The sequence below is a fragment of the Gymnoscopelus microlampas genome (assembly GCF_963454915.1).
Source record: "Gymnoscopelus microlampas genome assembly, contig: SCAFFOLD_91, whole genome shotgun sequence".
Classification (NCBI taxonomy): Eukaryota; Metazoa; Chordata; class Actinopteri; order Myctophiformes; family Myctophidae; genus Gymnoscopelus; species Gymnoscopelus microlampas.
In genome coordinates, this window is record NW_028155619.1 from 55726 (window position 1) to 77951 (window position 22226).

At 41.5% G+C, this 22226-nt stretch overlaps 1 protein-coding gene across 1 annotated transcript in view; it reads right to left on the minus strand.

The window, feature by feature from the left end:
* Positions 1–22226, minus strand: part of LOC311041362 (centrosomal protein of 112 kDa-like) — a gene marked incomplete at both ends in the record, with an annotated part of 91953 nt that overhangs the window by 52551 nt on the left and 17176 nt on the right. The window contains 3 exons of the mRNA XM_084086275.1: positions 9076–9219; positions 11007–11125; positions 13148–13247. Coding sequence (XP_083942401.1) covers positions 9076–9219; positions 11007–11125; positions 13148–13247 — 363 coding nt within the window. The remainder of the gene's footprint in view (positions 1–9075; positions 9220–11006; positions 11126–13147; positions 13248–22226) is intronic.

Here is a 22226-nt window from a genome sequence, read left to right on the forward strand (position 1 = left end):
TTAGCTCTTATTCAGCAGTCAGAGTCTGATGGTATAGAGGGTATGCGTGTGACATCATCATCAAACCCGGAAGTTATGCAGGAATGCCTACTGAGTGGCAAAAAACTATTTTCTGGCCTTGAAACGCATGCATCCAAAAATAAAAGTCCTATCTGATTGCATTAAACAACGTTAAACTCATTTTGCATGTTGCTATGCCACTCGATTTGCCACTCGATGTGCTATTCACTTTAAGCATGCGCATGCCCTCTATCGCTCCTGATCAGGGTTCATTTTGTCGACTAAAACTATGACAGAAAATGTTGGTCGACTACCTTTTTTCACTGACGAAAACTAAATAAAAACGAAATAAAAACTAAGCTAAGATGACTAAAACTAAGACTAAATATATTGTCAATTTTGTCAACAATTAAAAACATGAATGAAAATGTCAGTGAGAGACTAGTGGAGAAGAGATCCAGTAGAACTAAGACAAGTCATTTTATGTTTGGTTGTGCTCGGGTGCACTGAAAATAGCAGATCTATAAGCTCACAACGCACCACACTGTGACACATTGTGAGCTTGTAGATCTGCTATTTTCAGCATGCAACCAAATGTAAAATCAGCCATTATGACGCCATCAAGGCACCGCCAACATATATTTTAGTCGACTAAATCAACTGTAGATTTAGTCGACTATAATCTTATGATATTTAGTCGACCCAACTTGACTGAAACTAAAGCATTTCAGTTGACTAAAATATGACTAAAACTAAATGGGATTTTATTCAAAAGACTATGACTAAAACTAAATCAAGATTTGTTGTCAAAATCAACACTGCTGCTCCTGTATCTTTTGCATGGCCGTGGATGCAACAGCCACAAGTAAAACAAGCAGAAACCAAGGATCCGTGAGCAAGAAACTGAAGCGCTATAGCTGCTCTCCATGATCAGGTTGGTGCCTGGCGTTTCCTGCAAATGTGCACAAGGGGCGAACGCAGCGCTGCACATTGTGAAGTGCTTCGAATAAAGGGCGTTACAGAAAAGCAGGCCATTTAGTCCTGTTTTTACCCAGTCGGGCTTGTTATGGAGAGAATGATGTCGACAAGAGCAGCTTCAGAGAAACTAAATAACAATGAGAGTGTTAACGCATTCAGACCGGGAACGCATCTGTGTGACCACTTTAACCATTATTTTATACTTTGGGCTATTCAAAAATAGCAGATCTACAAGTTTGTAGCGAACTTGTAGATTTTCACGATTTTTTTTTAAATCGTGAAAATGTGTGCAAATCTTTGAATGTATGTATTGTTTTTAAAGGAAACATTTTTAACTCAAATCTTTGCTTCTGGGGGGTCCCAGGAACAATATATTTTGAGATGGGGGTCCTTGACATGAAAAGGTTTGGGAACCACTGATATTATAGCAACAAACGTTTTTTTTTTTTTTAAACTGTTAGGATTTAGAAGGCATTTGTAGAATCCCCCAGCAGCTAAGATTTGAGTTACAAATGTTCGCTTTAAAAATATATATATATTCAAAGAGTTGGACACATTTTCATGATTTAAAAATAAAATAGCAGATATACAAGCTCATAGCGCGGCACTCGGTGCCGCGCTATGAGCTTGTAGATCTGCTATTTTTGAATAGCCAAAAGTATAAAATATGGATAAAGTGGTTACACAGATGCGTCCCCCGGTCTTAAAGGGTTAAGCTGCTAGAGGAGTTTACACTAAAAAGAGAGCCTTATGCTGCAGAGCTTAGTGGAGAGAGAGAGGCTCTTCAATGGCCTTATTGAATTCACTAAATGTCAAACGGTCAATCAGGGGGTTCCTGACTTTCAATAAGGCGACGATCAAAGGACAGCTGCTGCCAGAGAGACCCCGAACTTCCGGCGGTATCCTTCTGACCCGAGATGTCTCTACTTAGCCATACTGTCCCCCTTGCATGAGTGGTGTATGCGTGTGTGTGTGTGTGTGTGTGTGTGTGTGTGTATGTGTGTGTGTGTGTGTGTGTGTGTGTGTGTGTGTGTGTATGTGTGTGTTTGTATTACTATACTTGCGAGGACCAAGTATAGTAGAATTTGAAGAAATATACATTGTGACTTGTGAGGAGCGTTTTCCTGGTCCTCACAAGACAAATGGTTGTTTTATAGTTAAAAAAAAAACATTTTTAGAGATACGTTTACAATTAGAAAAACATTCAGGTTAGGATTAAACATTTAGAGGTTGGGTTTAGGGATTGGATTTAGAGTTAAACATGATTTTATACTTAGTTGCGCGCCAGTGTCATGCACCGAAAAACAGCCGATCTATAAGCCCACAACGCGTCGCAGCGCGACGCGTTGTGGGCTTGTAGATCTGCTGTTTTTCGGCCTTAGCCTTACGGTTAAAAATATATATATTTTTTAAAATGGCATTCATAAAATGGCTGTCCTAAAGTGTTGATCTCCTCACAAGTATAGTAATACAAACGTGTGTGTGTGTGTGTGTGTGTGTGTGTGTGTGTGTGTGTGTGTGTGTGTGTGTGTGTGTGTGTGTGTGTGTGTGTGTGTGTGTGTGTGTGTGTGTGTGTGTGTGTGTGTGCGTTATGACACTATGGAATGCAGCATCAGCAGGCTGATATAAGCGATGACAGGCCACTGATTAAAGATGGAGCGTGCTAGTCTATGTAGCCGATGACAGATCCTGGCGATGACAGGAGGAGAAGGGTGGTGGGTGGGGGTGGGGGGGGAGTATGGAGAGGGTGTGTTTGGAAAAGAAAAAGGGTGGGGGGGAGGAGGGGGGGGCTCTCTGTCACAGCCAGAGCCAGTGAGAAGAAGAAGAAGAAGAAGAGGGGGCCCTTTGTCTCGGAGTGAGTGCTTTCAGAGAGACAGGAACAAGGGGCCCCCCGTGTGTGTGTGTGTGTGTGTGTGTGTGTGTGTGTGTGTGTGTGTGTGTGTGTGTGTGTGTGTGTGTGTGTGTGTGTGTGCGTTGTGCCGGGACGCGTGCTGACACTTAGCAGCCTGGCAGGGGATGAGAGGGATGGGGGGACGGGGAGGGGGGCGGGTGCCGGGTGGGGCTTGGGGGGACGTACACCTGGACACGCTGTGTGACAGTGGAGTGTGTCCGCCTAACTGCCTGTTCTAGTCGTAGAGAGTCTGTGGAGAGTAAAGACCGAGTGAGCCACTAAATCGTTTTTTTTTAATGTCATGAACCCTGCTAGTAATTATCAGGCCCCACCCGGACCCCCATGACATTTAATACCGTCTTTATCTCTGGGATGCCAATGCATACTGTAGGACCATGATGGAAACAAGTCCCCACGACTGTTTTTCTTTCTTTTCCCTAGATTTATTTACGGAGCGTTTATGGATAGGACAGTAGGCTGACATGAAATGGGGAGTGACATGCAGCAAAGGCCGTCGGGCTTGGTACTCGAACCCGCGACGCGCTGTCAGGCTACATTGAGCCTATAGGTGACTGGACCGCTACGCTTTTTTTGTCCTATCCTTTTAGCTTCAAAATGTTCGTATACCGCTGTGCTGTTTATATCTTTTTGACTAATACAGTATTCAATGAATACACTGACAAATCCACAGTGTTACTGTAAGTCTGAGAGTGTACAAATGAAACCAAAATGGAGCCCTGCTGTACACCTCTAGTGAAACCACAGGTCTGGGCTGGAGTGGATAGAACCTGGAGTTGATAGAAGCAACAAAAACAACAAGACAACCCAAGCCTCCTCCACCTCCGTGTCTTACATTACATTTCACCCTCCCATCAAACCAGATCCGTTCTGCTTCATTTGACTCACTTGTGCTCATCAATCTTGTCTGACTGTGATCTGGAGAGTTGGCTGGAGGTGTGTGATGCTGTTCGTGTGTGCGTGTGCGTGTGTGTTCATGTGTATGTGTGTGTGAACCCGGTGAACTTTTCACATCACGTCCTGCGTCTGAACTGCTACTGGCACCGCCGCTAACCCCTTGATGTGGCCCGCTAGGCACATGTAAGGGCAGGCTAATCGCCGATTATGAAGCAACACGCTCCAAGTCATGGCTGACTACTAAACGAGCACAGATAAATAAGTCATCATAAAGAATGTCGATCTGCTGTCCTTTTTGTAAGTCACTACAAAAAGAAAACAGACTGATATACAGACTAATATGGAATAGGGCCAGACAGATATATCGACGAATACGAAGCCAAATGTCAGTATGTTATTACTAGGCGAACATTTTGAAAACCTTTCAAAAGTAGCAGATCTACATGCTGCTCACGTGTCATGTTGCGACACGGTGTGAGCTTGTTGCTTAGTCATGTTAAGGCTAATATGTAATTTTGATAGCATGTTGTTTAGGCTGATGCTATAGGTTCTCGGTTTACCTGTGATCCTAGGAGGGTTGTAGGACTCGAGTCCGGTCTACTACAGGGACTCGAGTCCGGTCTACTACAGGGGACTCGGGACTCTTCCTCCACCAAGACCACTCGAGTCCAAGTGCAATGCAATGCATTTTACAGTGTCCCTCCCATCACAAGGTGCCCATTCAGACGACTCTCTTAACTCATTCCCTGCCTAGAACGACAAAAACGACTTCTGTCCCATAAGCCACGCCTGCCTAGAACGACTAAAACGACTTTTTTTTAATATGATAGATATAAAAAAATATATGAGAAATATATGAGATATGATTTTTCGAAGATCTAGACTCCCATCCACTTCCTTGTTAACTTGAAACTTAAAAATGCTGTATCTCGGCTCCTGAGTACTTTTTTTTTTTCAATGAAAAATCTTGGCAGTGGGCAAACACGGCCATAAATAATTCAGGCAATGAATGAGTTAAAAAGGGAACGATAATTGTTAAGTTCTGGAGTGCATCAGACGCCTGTGCATACTGTATACCGTGCATGCACATGGTTAAGTTTATGTAACCGCAACTGCTCTTCCTATACTGTGGCAGGTTTGCATATAATAAGTCCACTATAATCGACCACACGATCAAGCTGGCACTGACCTTATACATAGTTCCTCAAGTTGTGTCTAAACATGACACATCATGTTCATAGTGACAGCGCCGACAGACACTTTGGATGAACAGCACACGATTTCAAGATTTCCATTAGCGTTTATTGTGTGCAATGAATCACGACAGGACCAGTGCCTGTTCACTTCTCATTGATGTACTACCACTAGATGATGTGTGGAAAATGGTTTAATGCAGCACACAGCTCATGAAGCCATTCCGTATGAAAAGATTTACCGTTTATATTGGTTCCTTATGCCAGATTCAAAGTGTTGATTTTGACCGCACATTTTTATTCAGTTTTAGTCATAGTCTTTTGAATCAATTCCTCTTTAGAATATTTTAGTCATCTGAAATGTTTTACTGTTAGTCTAGGTTTAGTTGACGCCTTGATGGCGTCGTAATGGCTGATTGTACACTTGGTTGCATGCTGAAAATAGCAGATCTACAAGCTCACAACGCGTTGCAGCGCGACGCGTTGTGAGCTTGTAGATCTGCTATTTTCAGAGCGCAACACCCCAGCACAACCAAACATTAAATGACTTGTCTTTTATTTCTACTGGATCTCTTCTCCACTAGATCCCTCACTAACATTTTAGTCTAGTTTTTATTTGTTGACGACATTGTCAATACATTTAGTTTTAGTTTTAGTCATATCGTAGCTTAATTTTCATTTCAATTTTAGTTTAGTTTTTGTCAGTGAAAAAAGATAGTCTCCGAAAAAAAATTGTCATAGTTTTAGTCAACGAAATCAACACAACATACAATGTTTCTGATCTTAGCACATTTGTCAAGTCCTACTCCCTGGCACAAACTCGTATCAGACATGGATCTTCGGCAAAATATAGATTTGGGGGTCCTAGACATGAAGGTTTGAGAAGCACTGGTCTAGGACCTCTTCAAAATATGGGGATCGGCAAAACAATGTGTCATGGGTCGAGTTCTAATATGGAACCTGACGTTTCATTACTGAGACATCAAACACTACAGGAGGTGCTGCAATAACTCACCTCAGGTGACTGTTCACAGTGTGTGTGTGTGTGTGTGTGTGTGTGTGTGTGTGTGTGTGTGTGTGTGTGTGTGTGTGTGTGTGTGTGTGTGTGTGTGTGTGTGTGTGTGTGTGTGTGTGTGTGTGTGTAATTTCCAGTGATCATAGAGAGATCTTTTCATCCTCGGGGGGCCTCTCCTCACCTGTCCTTAATTATAAGAGGGCCTGACTATAAGGGTCCCGTACTGTCCTACATTTGATGCCTCTTAAATGTGAGCCTGCTGACAGACCGAGGCAAGAAGCAGTGTGTGTGTGTGTGTGTGTGTGTGTGTGTGTGTGTGTGTGTGTGTGTGTGTGTGTGTGTGTGTGTGTGTGTGTGTGTGTGTGTGTGCGTGTGCGTGTGCGTGTGTGTGCGTGCTACCAGTGACAACCGCCAAACGCTAATGTTGCTAAAATTGCTGTATTCATTAACCACTTTAACCCTATGCACTCCGTTGACCGGTGTCCCTCACAGCTCTATACTTGGCCCCCTCCATGTTTCCCTCTTCACTAATGCCTAGGCATATAATAGCCAATCTATTACAGTGTACAACAACACATTGCAACGCAAAGCATGGTGAGCTTGTGTAGATCTGCAATTTTCGCCAGATGTTCGCCTATTATGACACACCTAGAATATGGATGCATCCGATTAGGCCCCTAGTGTGGTTAATCCTTGCTAATTAAAATGCTTGCATCCCATCTACAACCTTAACCACGTCCAATCTGATGTCCCTATTTTGGCCTATTTTAAAATGTTCAGAAATGTTCTGAAATTCTCAAAAGTTGTGAAAATAGCAGGTCTACAAACTCTTGTCACGATGCGACAAAGGATCAAATAAATAGTACATTGTGTCGGTGTGTGTCGGTGTGTGTGTGTGTGTGTGTGTGTGTGTGTGTGTGTGTGTGTGTGTGTGTGTGTGTGTGTGTGTGTGTGTGTGTGTGTGTGTGTGTGTGTGTGTGTGTGTGTGTGTGTGTGTGTGTGTGTGTGCGCGCGTGCGTGTGTGTGTGTGTGTGTGTCCTGGGCATGATGTTAAACTGCCCCGTTGTAACTACCATCGTCAAAGTAGTAGGTGCAGTGGATGCATTTGCAACTTCTGTGGACAATGTAGCTTACATGCAAGAAGGCACGACTTACCGGTGGAATCTACCAACAGCCGATGCTACCTGACGTTCAGGTGGAACTTCCAGGCCCATGAGAACAACTACAGAGAGCGCTTTAGCACCAAGCAGCAGTGCAAGACTAAGAACTACTTTGTTTCCCCTGGTGATCCAGCCTAGGACATACTGTACCCACGGACTTGGTTGTTGGAGGGTTTCCACAACTTGGTATGCCCAAAGACGAGGCAGAAAGGCTGGCACAAGTATTGTGCTGTCTCTCTGCTGCCATGTATGGCAGAACCAAATGGGTTCCATTTGTACACTCTCAGAGTTAAATTGACATAGATTTTACAATATAAATTGCGGTGCAAGTGATAGAAATGCCATTAAATGGGGGTCCGTAGCCCTAATGCATGTAAAACTGGGGGTCCTTGAAATTAAAATGGTTGAGAATCACTGCTAGAGCCGTAAAAAACTTCTCTTATGGGGGTCCCTGGCATAACTTTTGGGTTTTGGGGGGTTTTGGGGGTCCGCGGGCTAATAAGTGTCAATTTGGGGGTCCTTGACATGAAAAAGTTTGAGAACCACTGCCATGGAGTGCTGAGTTTCACACGTGTTGTATCATGAGGACCTATATCCATGAGTTTGTGAATGTAACCTCTAGCTGCACCTAAAATATTTGTGTCCCTGTATGCTTTCCCTGTGTGTGGACATAAATACATTGTTAAACTGTGTGTGTGTGTGTGTGTGTGTGTGTGTGTGTGTGTGTGTGTGTGTGTGTGTGTGTGTGTGTGTGTGTGTGTGTGTGTGTGTGTGTGTGTGTGTGTGTGTGTGTGTGTGTGTGTGTGTGTGTGTGACGTGTGTGTGTGTGTGTGTGTGTGTGTGTGTGTGTGTGTGTGTGTGTGTGTGTGTGTGTGTGTGTGTGTGCGTGTGTAATGCATTCATCATACAGACTAAACGTACATAGTTATATACATGGAGAGGAAAGAGATAAGAGAGACAATCTCAGCCTAGTGTTTCTAGTATGTGACCTGTCTGTGAACTACACTGAGTGTCGGAGCCGCAAAGGGTTGCCGGTGCCATCTGACGCCAATTTAAAGCTGTGAGTTAAAAAGGAAGTTTAAAGTGAACTGATTTGACAGTTGTTACAGAAGACACACTGGTCTTGTGGAGTAGTTTAGAAGGGTATCATGTATTTCTTGGCGTACAGGACCATACTGTATATGTGGGAGAAAGACAGATGTGTTTCTCAATGAATCTCTTTCTTCATTATATTGCAGAACTGAAGCAAACTAAAGATAACACACCTCCTGTACTGCACTGTACTGTTCTGTTCTATACTGTACTATGCTGTGCTGTGCTGTGCTGTGCTGTGCTGTACTATAGAGCTCAGATTGAGTCAGTGCCCACTGTGTTCATTTTGTTGACTAAAACCATGACGAAATTTCGTCAACAAATAAAAGCTAGACTAAAATGTTAGTGAGGGACTAGTGGAGAAGAGATCCAGTAGAACTAAACGACAAGGCATTTTATGTTTGGTTGCGCTCAGGTGTTGCGCTCTGAAAATAGCGCAACACGTTGCGCGACACGTTGTAGATCAGCTTTTTTTCAGCATGCAAACAAGTGTAAAATCAGTCATTACGACGCCATCAAGGCACCGCAAATACATTTTAGTCTACTAAATCAACTGTAGATTTAGACGACTATAATCTTATGATATTTAGTCGACTAAAACTAGAGAAAAACGAAAACATTTCAGATGACTAAAATATGACTAAAACTAAATGGAATTCTATTCAAAAGACTATGACTAAAACTAAATCAAAATTTGCTGTCAAAATCAACACTGGTCTGATAGGTGTTGTACTGTATTTAAGACTCACAGAAGCCTGTGTCTGGGTGTTGTACTGTATTTTAGACTCACAGAAGCCTGTGTCTGGGTGTTGTACTGTATTTAAGACTCACAGAAGCCTGTGTCTGGGTGTTGTACTCGGCCTCCATCTTGGCCAGCCTGAGGTTGGTGTCCTCCAGCAGAGACTGGATGTTCTCTGTGTGTTTCTTCTGCAGCTCAAACTTCTCCTGTTCCATCTCTGACACGGCAGTGTGAACCTACAGGGGAGGAGGAGGAGGAGGAGATTAATGGACTGTGACGTCAAAGTCCACAGGCCAATCACAGCACTTTTCTGAGCCTAATTATTCAGAAAACCCCAGACCATAGAAAATCCACTGAATGTCCAAAGTTACGTTTTTTGGGTGTAATTGAGGACATAAAACATACCAAAAAAAATAGAAATTTGATGTCATGAAACCTTTAAGATACTGTTTGTCGAGCGCCTGCTCATTCACGTGTGTTTATCCCGTACTAACTTGCCCCCAGAGAGTCAAACAACTCACTCCATCGGCAAGCTCCACGGAAGGAGCCCGATAGGAATGGCATCCTCTGCCCCTGCTTTAGTGTTGTTGCTGATATGTTAAGCATTGTATGTATCGTATGTCTTGATGATTAATTGAGTACAATGGACCGCAATGGGAACAAGCCCACATGGCTTTTCGTGTTATCCTTTTAGTAGAGCTTTAACTGTTGGCCTACTGTTTTCAAACTTGATACTAACTTGATAGTATTCAATCAATAAAAAATCAATCAAAGATAAACCTCATCCAAAAAGTGCCAGTGAATAAAATAAAACAAAGATCATTTGCATTACATATGAGGAAAAAAAACGAATGTCTCAAGTTTTTCTCATCATGTGATATAACTATAAGTGACCCTGAAAAGATGAGTGGAGATTTCATTAGGATCTTACTGAGCGCTGCTGACGGCTCAGTTAGCTAGCATTAGCGGGATTGAAAACACACTTTTCCCAGGGCACAGGGCATTAATTTTTCAGCACCAAAAAAACCCACACTAAGTTGGCTGAGGCATGAAAGAATAAAGATGCCCCCCCCTTCCCCTCCTCTCCTCTCCTCTCCCCCAACACTACAGTAGCAAAGCCTGGCTGCTTGAAGCAGAGGCTGCCAGTCTCATGCTATCAAAGGCTCTTCCTCTGACTTAACCCACGAAGACCGGGAACGCATCTGTGTCATTTTAACATTTATTTGGCTATTCAAAAACAGCAGATATACAAGCTTGTAGATCTGCTATGTTTTGAAAAATCCTGAAAATGTGTTCAAATCTTTGAATATATATATATATGTTTTTTTAAAGCGAACATTTTTAACTCACATATTTGCTTCTGGGGGATTCTCCAAATGTCTAAACAGTAAATAAATTAAAATAAACGTTATGTTGCTCTAATATCGGTCGTTCTCAAACTTTTTTTTAGTTCAAGGACCACCAAAAATTATATGTATTTGGCCGTAGACCCCCATCTCAAAATATGTTGTTCCAGGGACCCCCCAGAAGCAAAGATTTGAGTTAAACATGTTCGCCTTAAAATATATATACAGTATATATATTCAAAGATTTGCACAAATGTTCACGATTTTCCCCAAAAATAGCAGATCTACAAGCTCGTAGTGCGGCACTCGGTGCCGCACTACGAGCTTGTAGATCTGCTATTTTTGAATATCCAAAGAATAAAACAATGGTTAAAGTGGTGACACAGATGCGTTCCCGGTCTTAATGGGCTAAAGCCTGAGTTATACTTAGTTTCCGCGTGGGTGCCGTGCAACCGGACAAAAAAGCTGATCTACAAGCTCTAAACGGACGCGACAAACGCCGCTACGAGAGCTTGTAGATCTGCTAAAATTCCGATGTGCGAGAGACACCACCCGCACGCACACTAAGTATAACTATAAAGGCTTCAGGGCTTCTTACAGTATATACGTGGGGGCTGATCTGAGATATGCATGGCCTTCAACTTTCTACCCACTATATATATACCGTTATGCCGTACCTTCTTCTCCCACTCCTTCTTCAAAGAGTCGGCGCTTTGATCCGACATCTTCCTCAGCTCGCCGATCTGCTTCTCTTTGCCCTCGCGGATGACCTGGGACTCCCGCAACACGCTTTGAACTGTGGGCGGGAACACACAGACACATGCGCTCAAAAGAATACGTCAGGGCCTTGCCAAGTGGCTATATACAGTATGTACATGCACTGATGGAAGAAGTACTCACATATTTTTACTTAACAAAATAAGACCTGAGGTTCCGATTCTACGAAATATTTAGATTTGCACAGATTTCCCCAAAAAATAGCAGATCTACAAGCTCGTATCGCGGCACTCTGTGCCGCGCTACGAGCTTGTAGATCTGCTATTTTTGAATAGCCCAAGAAATCTAAAGTGACACAGATAGGTTCCAGGTCTTATTGGGTTAAGGTAGGGTAAGTGATTTTCTTTGGCTAAAATAAGTGTTAAATAGCTCTATATTCTAATAGTAATCATTGCTATAGAGTATTTGTTCAGTAACAGAGTCTCCATGTCTCTCCACCTCTTCATTAAACAGAAAATGCATTTTCAGGTCGGGACACCAATTTTATCCAATCAGGATAGAGAACTCAGTCAGGATAGAGATTAAACAAGTGAAATTGGAAGTGATGACACAAATATGTGAGCAGACAAAATTGGAACTGGAACACTATAAAAATTAAGCTGATAAATAGGTACTGGTTGAGATGTTGTCACCTACCTGAAAATGTATTTTATGTTTGTCAAAATAGCTAGAGAGACATGGAGACTCCTGTTACTGAACAAACACTCTATAGCAATCATTGCTATCACAATATATTGCTTTAACCTTTTAACAAAAAAAACTTTTGTTTTAACCCAAAAATATCACTTACCCCTACCTTTAAGTAAAAGTATCAATACCGCAATGTAGAAACACTCTGTTACAAGTAAAAAGTCTGGTATAAAACATTTACTTGAGTAAAAGTGCAAAAGTATCGGCATCAACATGTGCTTAAAGGGTAAGACCACTTTGGTAGAGGTTTGGGTTGTGTAGTTACCTTGCCATGATGTAACTCCAAAGGTGGGCAAGAAATAAAAAATAATTGCTCCATTGATTAGAAATTGATAATTCAAAATATGCTCCTCATTGACTTACATTGTACAGTAAAACAGCTCTCAAAGTCACTCTTTTAGCACATAAATGAACCCAAACAAAGCTGATTCAGACAATATAGAACCTCACCAAACCCAGTACTGTTTTTTTTTTTAATAAAAATGTCAACTTCCTGTTGATTTTGCTATTTTTATTAAGAAGAAAACCAGGACTGGATTCGCGGATCCGGATCCGGATCTTCAAATAGTAAAATTAGCAGGAAGTTAACATTTTTATTAAAAAAACAAACAGTACTGGGTTTGGTGATGTTCTATATTGTCTGAATCAGCTTCGTTTGTGTTTGTTTAAGTGCTTATAGAGTGACTTTGAGAGCTATTTTACCGTACAATGTAAGTCAATGAGGAGCAAATTTGGAATGATCAATTTCTAATCAATGGAGCAATTATTTTTTATTTCTTGTCCACCTTTGGAGTTATATCATGTCAAGGTAACTACACAACCCAAACCTCTACCAAAGTGGTCTTGCCCTTTAAAGTACCAAAAGTAAAAGTACTCATTATGCAGAATGTCCCATTTCACAAGTTCAATATGTACGTACCGGTATAAAAAATATTTTGGATATAGCAGATCTACAATACAAGCTCACAAACGCGTCGCCAGTCTGATTCGACTGCCAATCTCTCAGTAGAGTCACGTATATATATATATTTTTTTGGTTGCATTAATCGACTAAAGGATTGGCAGTCGAATCAGATTCCCTCGATCGATTAGTCGGTTATTCGACTAATCGAGGTCAGGCCTAGTGCGTACCGACGTACGGATGAACCAGGCGTTGTGTGATGGCTCCTCCAGGGACTGAACAGCACAGCTGCCGAGCATCGAGCTACACCCGCGGGGGTCACCGCGTGGAGGAGACGCATCCCAGCACGCTTTTTTTTTATCCTGAGTGTCCTGAGACATGCCTGACTGTAAACATCCCAGCTGGACCCCTCCTCGGCGGTCCCCCCCCCCGCCAACCTCTCTCTCTCACCTTTCTTCTCCAGCTTGCGGACGCTCTCCTCAGAGTCTCGCTGCTTGGCTCGGTGCACGGCCTTCAGCTCCTCCATCTCGCCGTTCTTTCTGTCCAGAATCTATGACAGGAGATTTATTTATTTAGTCCATATTAGGAGGAAGAAAATGAAGCTTTGCGTGCGTGTGTGTTTGTGCGTGTGCGTGTGTGTGTGTGGTGAAGTGGTGGAAAAAGTACTCAAATGTTTTACTTAAGTAAAAGTATCAATACTGTATTGAGTAAAAGTACTAAAGTATTGGTATCAAAATGTAATTAAAGTACCAAAAGTAAAAGTACTAAAATGTTTGAAAATAGCAGATGTACAAGCTCACAACGCGTCGCGATGCGACGCGTTGTGAGCTTTTAGATCGGCTATGTTCAAATAGCCTATGTATAAAATAGGGCTGAAGTGGTTAATGTATGTTTTATAATGTAATACTTTATATCTGAAAAGCAACTAGTAGCTAAAGTTGTCATTACTTGTAGTGGATTAAAAGAATACAATATTTGCCCCTGAGATGTAGAGGTGTAGAAGTAAAATTATAGACAACTAGTAAAGTAAAAGTGCCTCAAAGTTGGACTTAAGTACAATACTTGAGTAAATGTACTTTACACAACTGGTGTGGGGGAGGTGGGGGGGGAGTGGTGTTCCCACAGAGAACTATAACACAGATGTTATGATAAGAATATGTCCTTGAGTACCTATCAAACGAGGGAGAATGTTGAACTTGCATTACACGACGCACTTCATGTATATATTTGTTTGTTTTGATATTGGATAGCTTTTAAATTGAAATGAAATGTAACTTGCACAGAAAAAAAGTATAAAGAAATAAAATAAGTCACCCAATATTTTACACCAGTAAACTTATGCTAGGATTATCATGTGAAGTTAAACTCAGTCAAGTTAGACATTAGCCTTTTTTTACCTGCTTTACTATTGAAACAACAGACACCTCTTCATTCCTTCTCTACATATTATTTTGTTTTATTTTTTTTATCCCACAATTTTGAAACCCTTTTTCACCCGGTGCCAATTATTTAAGTGATCATGGGCGCTACACTCCCTCTGCCAGCCTAGGGAGAGCCCAGATCGGCTGTTTTCAAAAAAATATAACATAAAATAAAAACTTGTTTCATTTTTTTACATTTAATTTGTAATGTGTGAAATCAGGGACATTCTGCATAACGAGTAGTTTTACTTTTGGTACTTTGAGCATATGTTGATGCCAATACTTTTCTTACGTGTTTTTCACTGGAGTAAAAGTTGTGAATACAGGACATTTCCATGTATTTCTACATGGTGGTGGTACTGCTTCCATCTCTGCCCATTAAGCTGCATGATGACACCAGGGAGAGATGGAGTGCCAGACAGACAGTATGAAGACAGCCAGGCTGCTCTCACTTTTAGCCCATTCAAACGGAGAACGCATACTGTCTAACCTCCTTAAACCATTATTTTATACTTTGGTTAGTACAAAAAAGCAGATCTACAAGCTCATAGCGCGGCACCGAGTGCCGCGCTATGAGCTTGTAGATCTGCTATTTTTGAAAAATCGTGAAAATGTGTGCAAACATTTGAATATATATATATATATATTTTTTTTTAAAGGGATTTTTTTTAGCTTCTGGGGGTCCCTGGAACAAAATATTTTCAGATGGGAAAAATACGTATAATTTTGAAGGTCCTTGACATGAAAAAAGTTTGAGAGCCACTGATATTGTAGCAAAAAAAACTGTTAGGATTTAGAAGACATTTGTAGAATCCCTCAGAAGCAAAGATTTGAGTTAAAAATGTATATAATATTCAAAGATTTGCACAAACTTTCAAGATTAAAAAAAAAAAATGCACATATACAAACTCGTACGAGCTTGTATATCTGCTATTCTTTGGGATAGCTATTTTAAGGGATAACCCAAAGGGAAAAAAATGACACAGATGCGTTCCCGGACTCAATGGGTTAATGCAGGAGGGAGGATTTTACAGACTGAACATGGTTTGCGGCTCGCTAACCGTGTGCCTCTCCTTAAGGAGCTTTATTGTACTGTAGATCCTTTTAACAGCAGACATTTAGACGCGTATACACAGCTGAGGGTTAATATCATTAATTCTGGATGTGTTTCATTAAAGCTCCTGTGTGCAAGTTAACAGCTTCATGCCGGCACACAAAGCCCTTATAAATGAAACAGACGACCACAGTTTAATGTTATTATCTTCAGCTGTGTTTGCACGTCAAAAGGCAGTGGTGGAACGTTGCTAAGTACATGTACTCAAGTACTGTACTTAAGTACAATTGTGAGGCTTTTTTTTTTAACCCATTAAGACCTGGAACTGTGTCATTTTTTGATTTGAGCTAAAAGCATTATTTTACACTTTGGGCTATTCAAAAATAGCAGATCTACAAGCTCATAGCGCGGCACAGAGTGCCGCGCTACGAGCTTGTAGATCTGCTATTTTTGAAAAATAATAAAGCGAACATTTTTAACTCAAATCTTTGCTTCTGGGGGTCCCTGGAACAACATATTTTGATGGGGGTCCGCGGCCAAATACATATAATTTTGGGGGTCCTTGACATGAAAAAGATTGAGCACCACATAGAAACATACGTTTTTTCAGAAAACTGTTGAAATTTAGGAGACATGTAGAATCGGCTTCAGGTCTCAATGGGTTAATGCAGCATAACTACCAACTGCTGTCAAAAAGTTAAAAAAAAAACAACAACAACTAACAAACAGCCGATGTATGATACGAGCCTGCCTCTAGACTTGATTGATGGCGCTGGGTCTTGGCTGTCTCATCAAGGTGAGTGACATTACATTTATTCTTCTATTCCTGGCTGGTGTATATTTGGTGTGTGGTGGTGAGTGATCTCTTAAGATGTCACATGTACTCACATCAGAGGACACACACTCAAGCAACCAAATGATCCTGCTGTGGGGATGGTATTAACAACAACACAGCCGATTTGCAAGAAAAAATGACAGGACAAGACCAACAAACAAACGGCGGTAGCGCTGGTACCATGGGTCTTTCAGCACACACAAAAAAAAAGGAACAAGCGTGAGACCCTCTACAAAGCAGTCCAAATGCCTGTAAAAGAGATGCTTTTCAGCCACTTTTGGCGGCATAAGTGCACTCAGCTGATAATCCTGTCACGCTGAGAGCCAGGGAGACGGGGAGATGAAAGCAAACCATGGGAGTAGGGGAGAGGGAGAGGAGGGCGGGAGACAGTTAACAGAACATTTAGGGATGTCCAATTTTAGCCATGTTGCAACCAAAAAGAAAGGCAACATTTTTTTTTTTTTTTGCTAGACCCACTGAACAAGGCAACAGCAGGAGTATCACATCCATGTTCCAGAGAGATTGCACTTGGAGCTGATGGAAACAAAATGACAGCTTTTTAGGGGTGCCACCTATTCCATCATTTTGCTCTTAAAGGACGACTTCACCACTTTTCAACATATCTTCATATAATAGGTCCGCACTAATGCTCATGATAAAATTATTAGGGCCGGGACTTTATCGCGTTAAATTAGATCAATTAATTACAGAAAAATTATCGCGTTAAAAAAATTAACGCATTTTAATCGCACCTATTTTTGCACCGCGGAACGTTTCTCACAGGACGAGTTTCAGACGGACCGTTTATAGCAGCGCACCAACAGACGGTAATTCTCACTTCTCATGCATGACAGACAACAACAAAGTCTACTGCAGCCAGCCAGCACAGTGCATGAAAACATGATGCCTGCTTGATAATGTTGGCTGGGCAAGTCAGAATCTGTAATGGAAGCCCCCGCCTACGCGCGCGTTTGTCCCGTTTAGGGGGGGGGGGGGGGGGGGGGGTGCGCTGGTGGGGGGGGGGTTCCACGATGCGGTGCGGATCACATGCGCGCGATTTTAATTCACAATAATTAATGAATCTACTATAAACAACAGTAACAACACTCTACCAGCCTCCAGTGGTGGAAAATTGCTGATCTACAAGCTCACAATGCCTTGCGCTTGTAGATCTGCTATTTTCACATGGCTGTAATGTTTTATAATAATAATCGAAATCTACAAAGTAACTAGTAACTGTTTTTCAAGTTTTCAAATAATTGCAGTGGAGTAAAAGTACAATATTTGCCTCTGAGATATAGTGGAGTTACTGGAGTAGAAGTAAAAGTATTAGAAATTGGAAATACTCTAGAGTCAAGTGCAAATACCTCAAAATTGTACTTAAGTACAGTTCTTGAGTACATGTACTTAAAGACGTATGCCAAAATCCATTTGAAAAAATTGCTTTTCACTGTTCTCAGGTCAAATATTGATATGCGATTAAAATGCGATTAATTGCGATTAATTAATTACAAAGCCTCTAATTAATTAGATTAATTTTTTTAATCTAGTCCCAGCCCTAAAAATTATACTTTTTTTCCCTACTTGGTCTGTGTCTCATAGGGCTGTGGACAGTCCAGAAACCCGTCTACCAATGACATCATCGTTAGGAAGGATTTTTTTCCCCAAAAATATTTTTAAAAAATTATTCAGATTTTTATTAAGGCGAGAACAATGGGATCTATTATTGCATTGCAACTTTCCAGGAATAGAAAGCCTGCAGTCTCTATTAGCTTGGATTCCCTATCGATGATGTCACTGGTAGACGGGTTTCTGAACTGTCTACAGCCCTCCTCTGAGACACAGACTGATTAGATTTTTTTTTTATCATTTTATCATGAGCATTAGTGAGGCCCTATTATATGAAGATATGTTGAAAAGTGGTGAAGTCGTCCTTTAATGCATGGAGACCCCAGAACATGGCTGGCTGGCGATCCTAAAACTAAATAAGTGCCTAGAGGAAGAGGACTTTCCTGGAGGCAGAACTTTTACACAAGTAAAAGCAGTTAAGTAGTTGAGTAGACGTATACAATATTGAAAAATGGAAATACTCAAGTAACGTAAAAAATACCTGAGAACTGCACTTAAAGGGTAAGACCACTTTGGTAGAGGTTTGGGTTGTGTATTTACCTTGCCATGATGTAACTCCAAAGGTGGACAAGAAATCAAAAATAATTGCTCCATTGATTAGCAATTGATAATTCTAAATTTGCTCCTCATTGACTTACATTGTACCGTAAAACAGCTCTCAAAGTCACTCTTTTAGCACGTAAACGAACACGGATAAAGCTGATTCAGACAATATAGAACATCACCAAACCCAGTACTGTTTGTTTTTTTAATAAAAATGTTAACTTCCTGCTGATTTTACTATTTGAAGATCCGGATCCGGATCCGCTGATCCAGTCCGGGTTTTCTTCTTAATGAAAATAGCAAAAACAACAGGAAGTTAACATTTTTATAAAAAAAAAAACAGTACTGGGTTTGGTGATGTTCTACATTGTCTGAATCAGCTTTGTTTGCGTTTGTTTACGTGCTAAAAGAGTGACTTTGAGAGCTGTTTTACCATACAATGTAAGTCAATGAGGAGCATATTTTGAATGATCAATTTCTAATCCATGGAGCAATTATTTTTGATTTCTTGTCCACCTTTGGAGTTACATGTACCCTGTACATCATGGCAAGGTAAATACACAACCCCAACCTCTACCAAAGTGGTCTTGCCCTTTAAAGCAGTACTTGGGTAAACGTACTGTAGTGGTATTTTCAGTGTACACTACACTGCACTAGGCTACACAAGTATGTACTGTATGTACTGTACAGTTTGACTACAGTGTCTCACTGTCTTATAAATAATATAATCACATCTTACAGCTAAAGCAAAGCTAACGTCTGTTGGTGTTTGACGTCGCATTGCATTTCACACAGCTCCAAGTCCCTTTGTGTGTGTGTGTGTGTGTGTGTGTGTGTGTCTGTGTGTGTGTGTGTGTGTGTGTGTGTGTGTGTGTGTGTGTGTGTGTGTGTGTGTGTGTGTTTGAGAGAAATAAAACAACTGATTGTTTATGCACTCCATTGTTGTAACGAGTTTAACACCTGAGGTGATTAGACACACACACACACACACACACACACACACACACACACACACACACACACACACACACACACACACACTATTGATCCAAAGCTATTAGTAAACAATGCCGGGGTCCGCCCCGTTTCGTTTTAGGCAGAAAAGACAAAGACCGCTAGCCTTGCACACAGGCGTATACATTATTCATAAGAGCGCTAATTAAAGCTAGGGCCTGCCTGCATGCACACCTTCCACTGGCACTCGTTATAGTATATATATATATATATATTTATATATATTTATATACCCCCCAACCCACCCGTGGGTCCTCTTTGAAGACATTATAGGGGGAGGGCTGGGCAAAATGAACAGAAAATTGAATCAGACACGGCTCACAATCTGTGTGCAATTAGTGTGATTTCCCTGCAATGACACGGCCAGTACACAGAGAGAGAGAGAGAGAGAGAGAGAGAGAGAGAGAGGAGATGAGAGAGAGAGAGAGAGAGAGAGAGAGAGAGAGAGAGAGAGAGAGAGAGAGGAGAGAGAGAGAGAGAGAGAGAGAAAGAGAGAGAGAGAGAGAGAGAGAGAGAGAGAGAGAGAGAGAGAGAGAGAGAGACAGACAGACAGAGAGAGCGAGAGAGAGAGAGAGAGAGAGAGAGAGAGAGAGAGAGAGAGAGAGAGAGAGAGAGAGAGAGAGAGAGAGAGACAGAGAGAGAGGCAGAGAGAGAGAGAGAGAGAGACAGAGAGGGAGAGAGAGAGAGAGAGACAGAGAGAGAGAGAGAGGCAGAGAGAGAGGCAGAGAGAGAGAGAGAGAGAGGCAGAGAGAGAGAGAGAGGCAGAGAGAGAGAGAGAGAGAGAGAGAGAGACAGAGAGAGAGGCAGAGAGAGAGAGAGAGAGAGAGAGGCAGAGAGAGAGAGAGAGAGAGACAGAGAGAGCGAGAGAGAGAGAGAGAGAGAGAGAGAGAGAGAGAGAGAGAGAGAGAGAGAGAGAGAGACAGAGACAGAGAGAGCGAGAGAGAGAGAGAGAGAGAGAGAGAGAGAGAGAGAGAGAGAGAGAGAGAGAGAGGCAGAGAGAGAGAGAGAGAGAGACAGAGAGAGCGAGAGAGAGAGAGAGAAAGAGAGAGAGAGCTGTCACCCTGTCTCGTGTCAAACAAAAAGGAACGACGGACAGTTTAAAACAGAGAGAAAATTTGAGTGTTTTTCTCTTTTATTAAAAGCTTCTGTGTGTGTGTGGGTAGAAAAAGGAACGGAGAGAGAGAGAGAGACGTGACAGATCCCAGGTGCCTCTTGATCTGAAGCCTAACTGATAGCCCACCCGCTAGAAATTAAACCGTCTTCACTGCCTTTCTTTTTCTTTTTTCTCTCCCCTCACCAACCAGACCCGCCGAGATGCTTTGAAGACCATCTGAGGAGAGAGTGTGATGAAGAGCTGATTATACTGTATGTGGAGGAGGGTGGTGTGGGGGGGTGGCGGTGTGGGGTGGGGGCTGTTTCTTTTCTTTTCATTAGCCAGCAGGTTGGGACTCAAAAGAAACGCTTGATAGGCACCTTGAGACGGGTTATACGCCTAATCTACGCCCGCTTTTTATAGATGCTCGCACATCTGAAAAAAAAAGCAGATCTACAAAAATTCACACAACGCGGCAGTGGGATTGAGACAGTGGATAAATAGGTGTCCTTGAGCAAGACACTGAACCAGGGACGTCACGGGCTCTCAAAAGGTGGGGTGGGATGGACTTTCGGTGGACTATACCCCTTATTTTACACTTTGGCTATTTTTGAAAAAGCGTGAAAAACATTTGTAACTGTCAAATGTAAACAAATTCTGTATTTTCAAAAATGTGTCGCATCCGCGGCACTTGTGGTCTTGTGTATTGCCTATCGCTATCCGCGCGGAATGGATTTTTAACTCAAATCTTTGCTTCTGGAGGACCCTGGAACTAAATATTTGACACATGTTCGCTTTAGAAAAAATATATATATATATTCAAAGATACTGTATGAGCACATATTTTCACGATTTTCAAAAATAGCAGATCTACAAGCTCATAGCGCGGCACTCAGCTAGAGCCATATGAAATCCGTTTTATTTTTTTCCCAATTCCGTTTTATTTTTTCCCAAATTCTGTTTTTTCCATTTTAATATTTCTGAATTCTGTATTTTGCTTTTTATGCTCATTTTTACCATAAAAAAAAGTGTCTGGTAAGTGGAAATGAATAAATGTTCAAGATATAACAGTCCATACATGGCCCTTGTTGTGTTATACGCAAAAATGTTCCCAAAATAATTCGGTGACTTCGGTCTGAGCATGCGCAAAATGGCGTCGCGCATGTATTATTGTTTCTATCGTCTTTCTAAGACTATTTCTACGTGGATTTTACTGTTTATAAAGTAGGATGTGGCCATGCAAAATGGTGGTGTCCCGTGGATTTGTAAAAATTCGCGGTAAAAAAAAATATTTTACCGCAATTTTTTTTTTTTTTCCAAATTCTGCAATATTCCGTGTTTTATTCCAATTCCATTTTTATTGGTCATTTCCGCGATTCCGTCCGCGATTCCGTTAACACGGATTTCATATGGCTCTACACTCAGCTTGTATTTTTGAATAGCCCAAAGAAATCTAAAAATGACACACAGATGTGTTTTAAATGGGTTAACAGTGTTATTGACCGATTTTAATCTAGTCCAAAGTGAACATAAAGCATCTTATCCATGAGAATAATAATAATAAAAAGTGTGTGTGTGATTTTGATAGTAGTAGTCTTATGAATAAAATTCCATTTAGTGTTTTAGTCATATTTTAGTAATCTGAGATGTTTTAGTTTTAGTCGACTAAATATCATCAAGATTATAGTCGACTAAATCTACAGTTGATTTAGTCGACTAAAATGCGTGTTGGCGGTGCCTTGATGGCGTCGTAATGGCTGAGTTTACACTTGGTTGCATGCTAGAAAATAGCCGATCTACAAGCTCACAACGCGTCGCAGCGCGACGCGTTGTGAGCTTGTAGATCTGCTATTTTCAGAGCGTAACCCCCAAGCGCAACCAAGCATACAATGACTGATTTAGTTCTACTGGATCTCTACTGTGTGTTGTGTTTGTTGGGC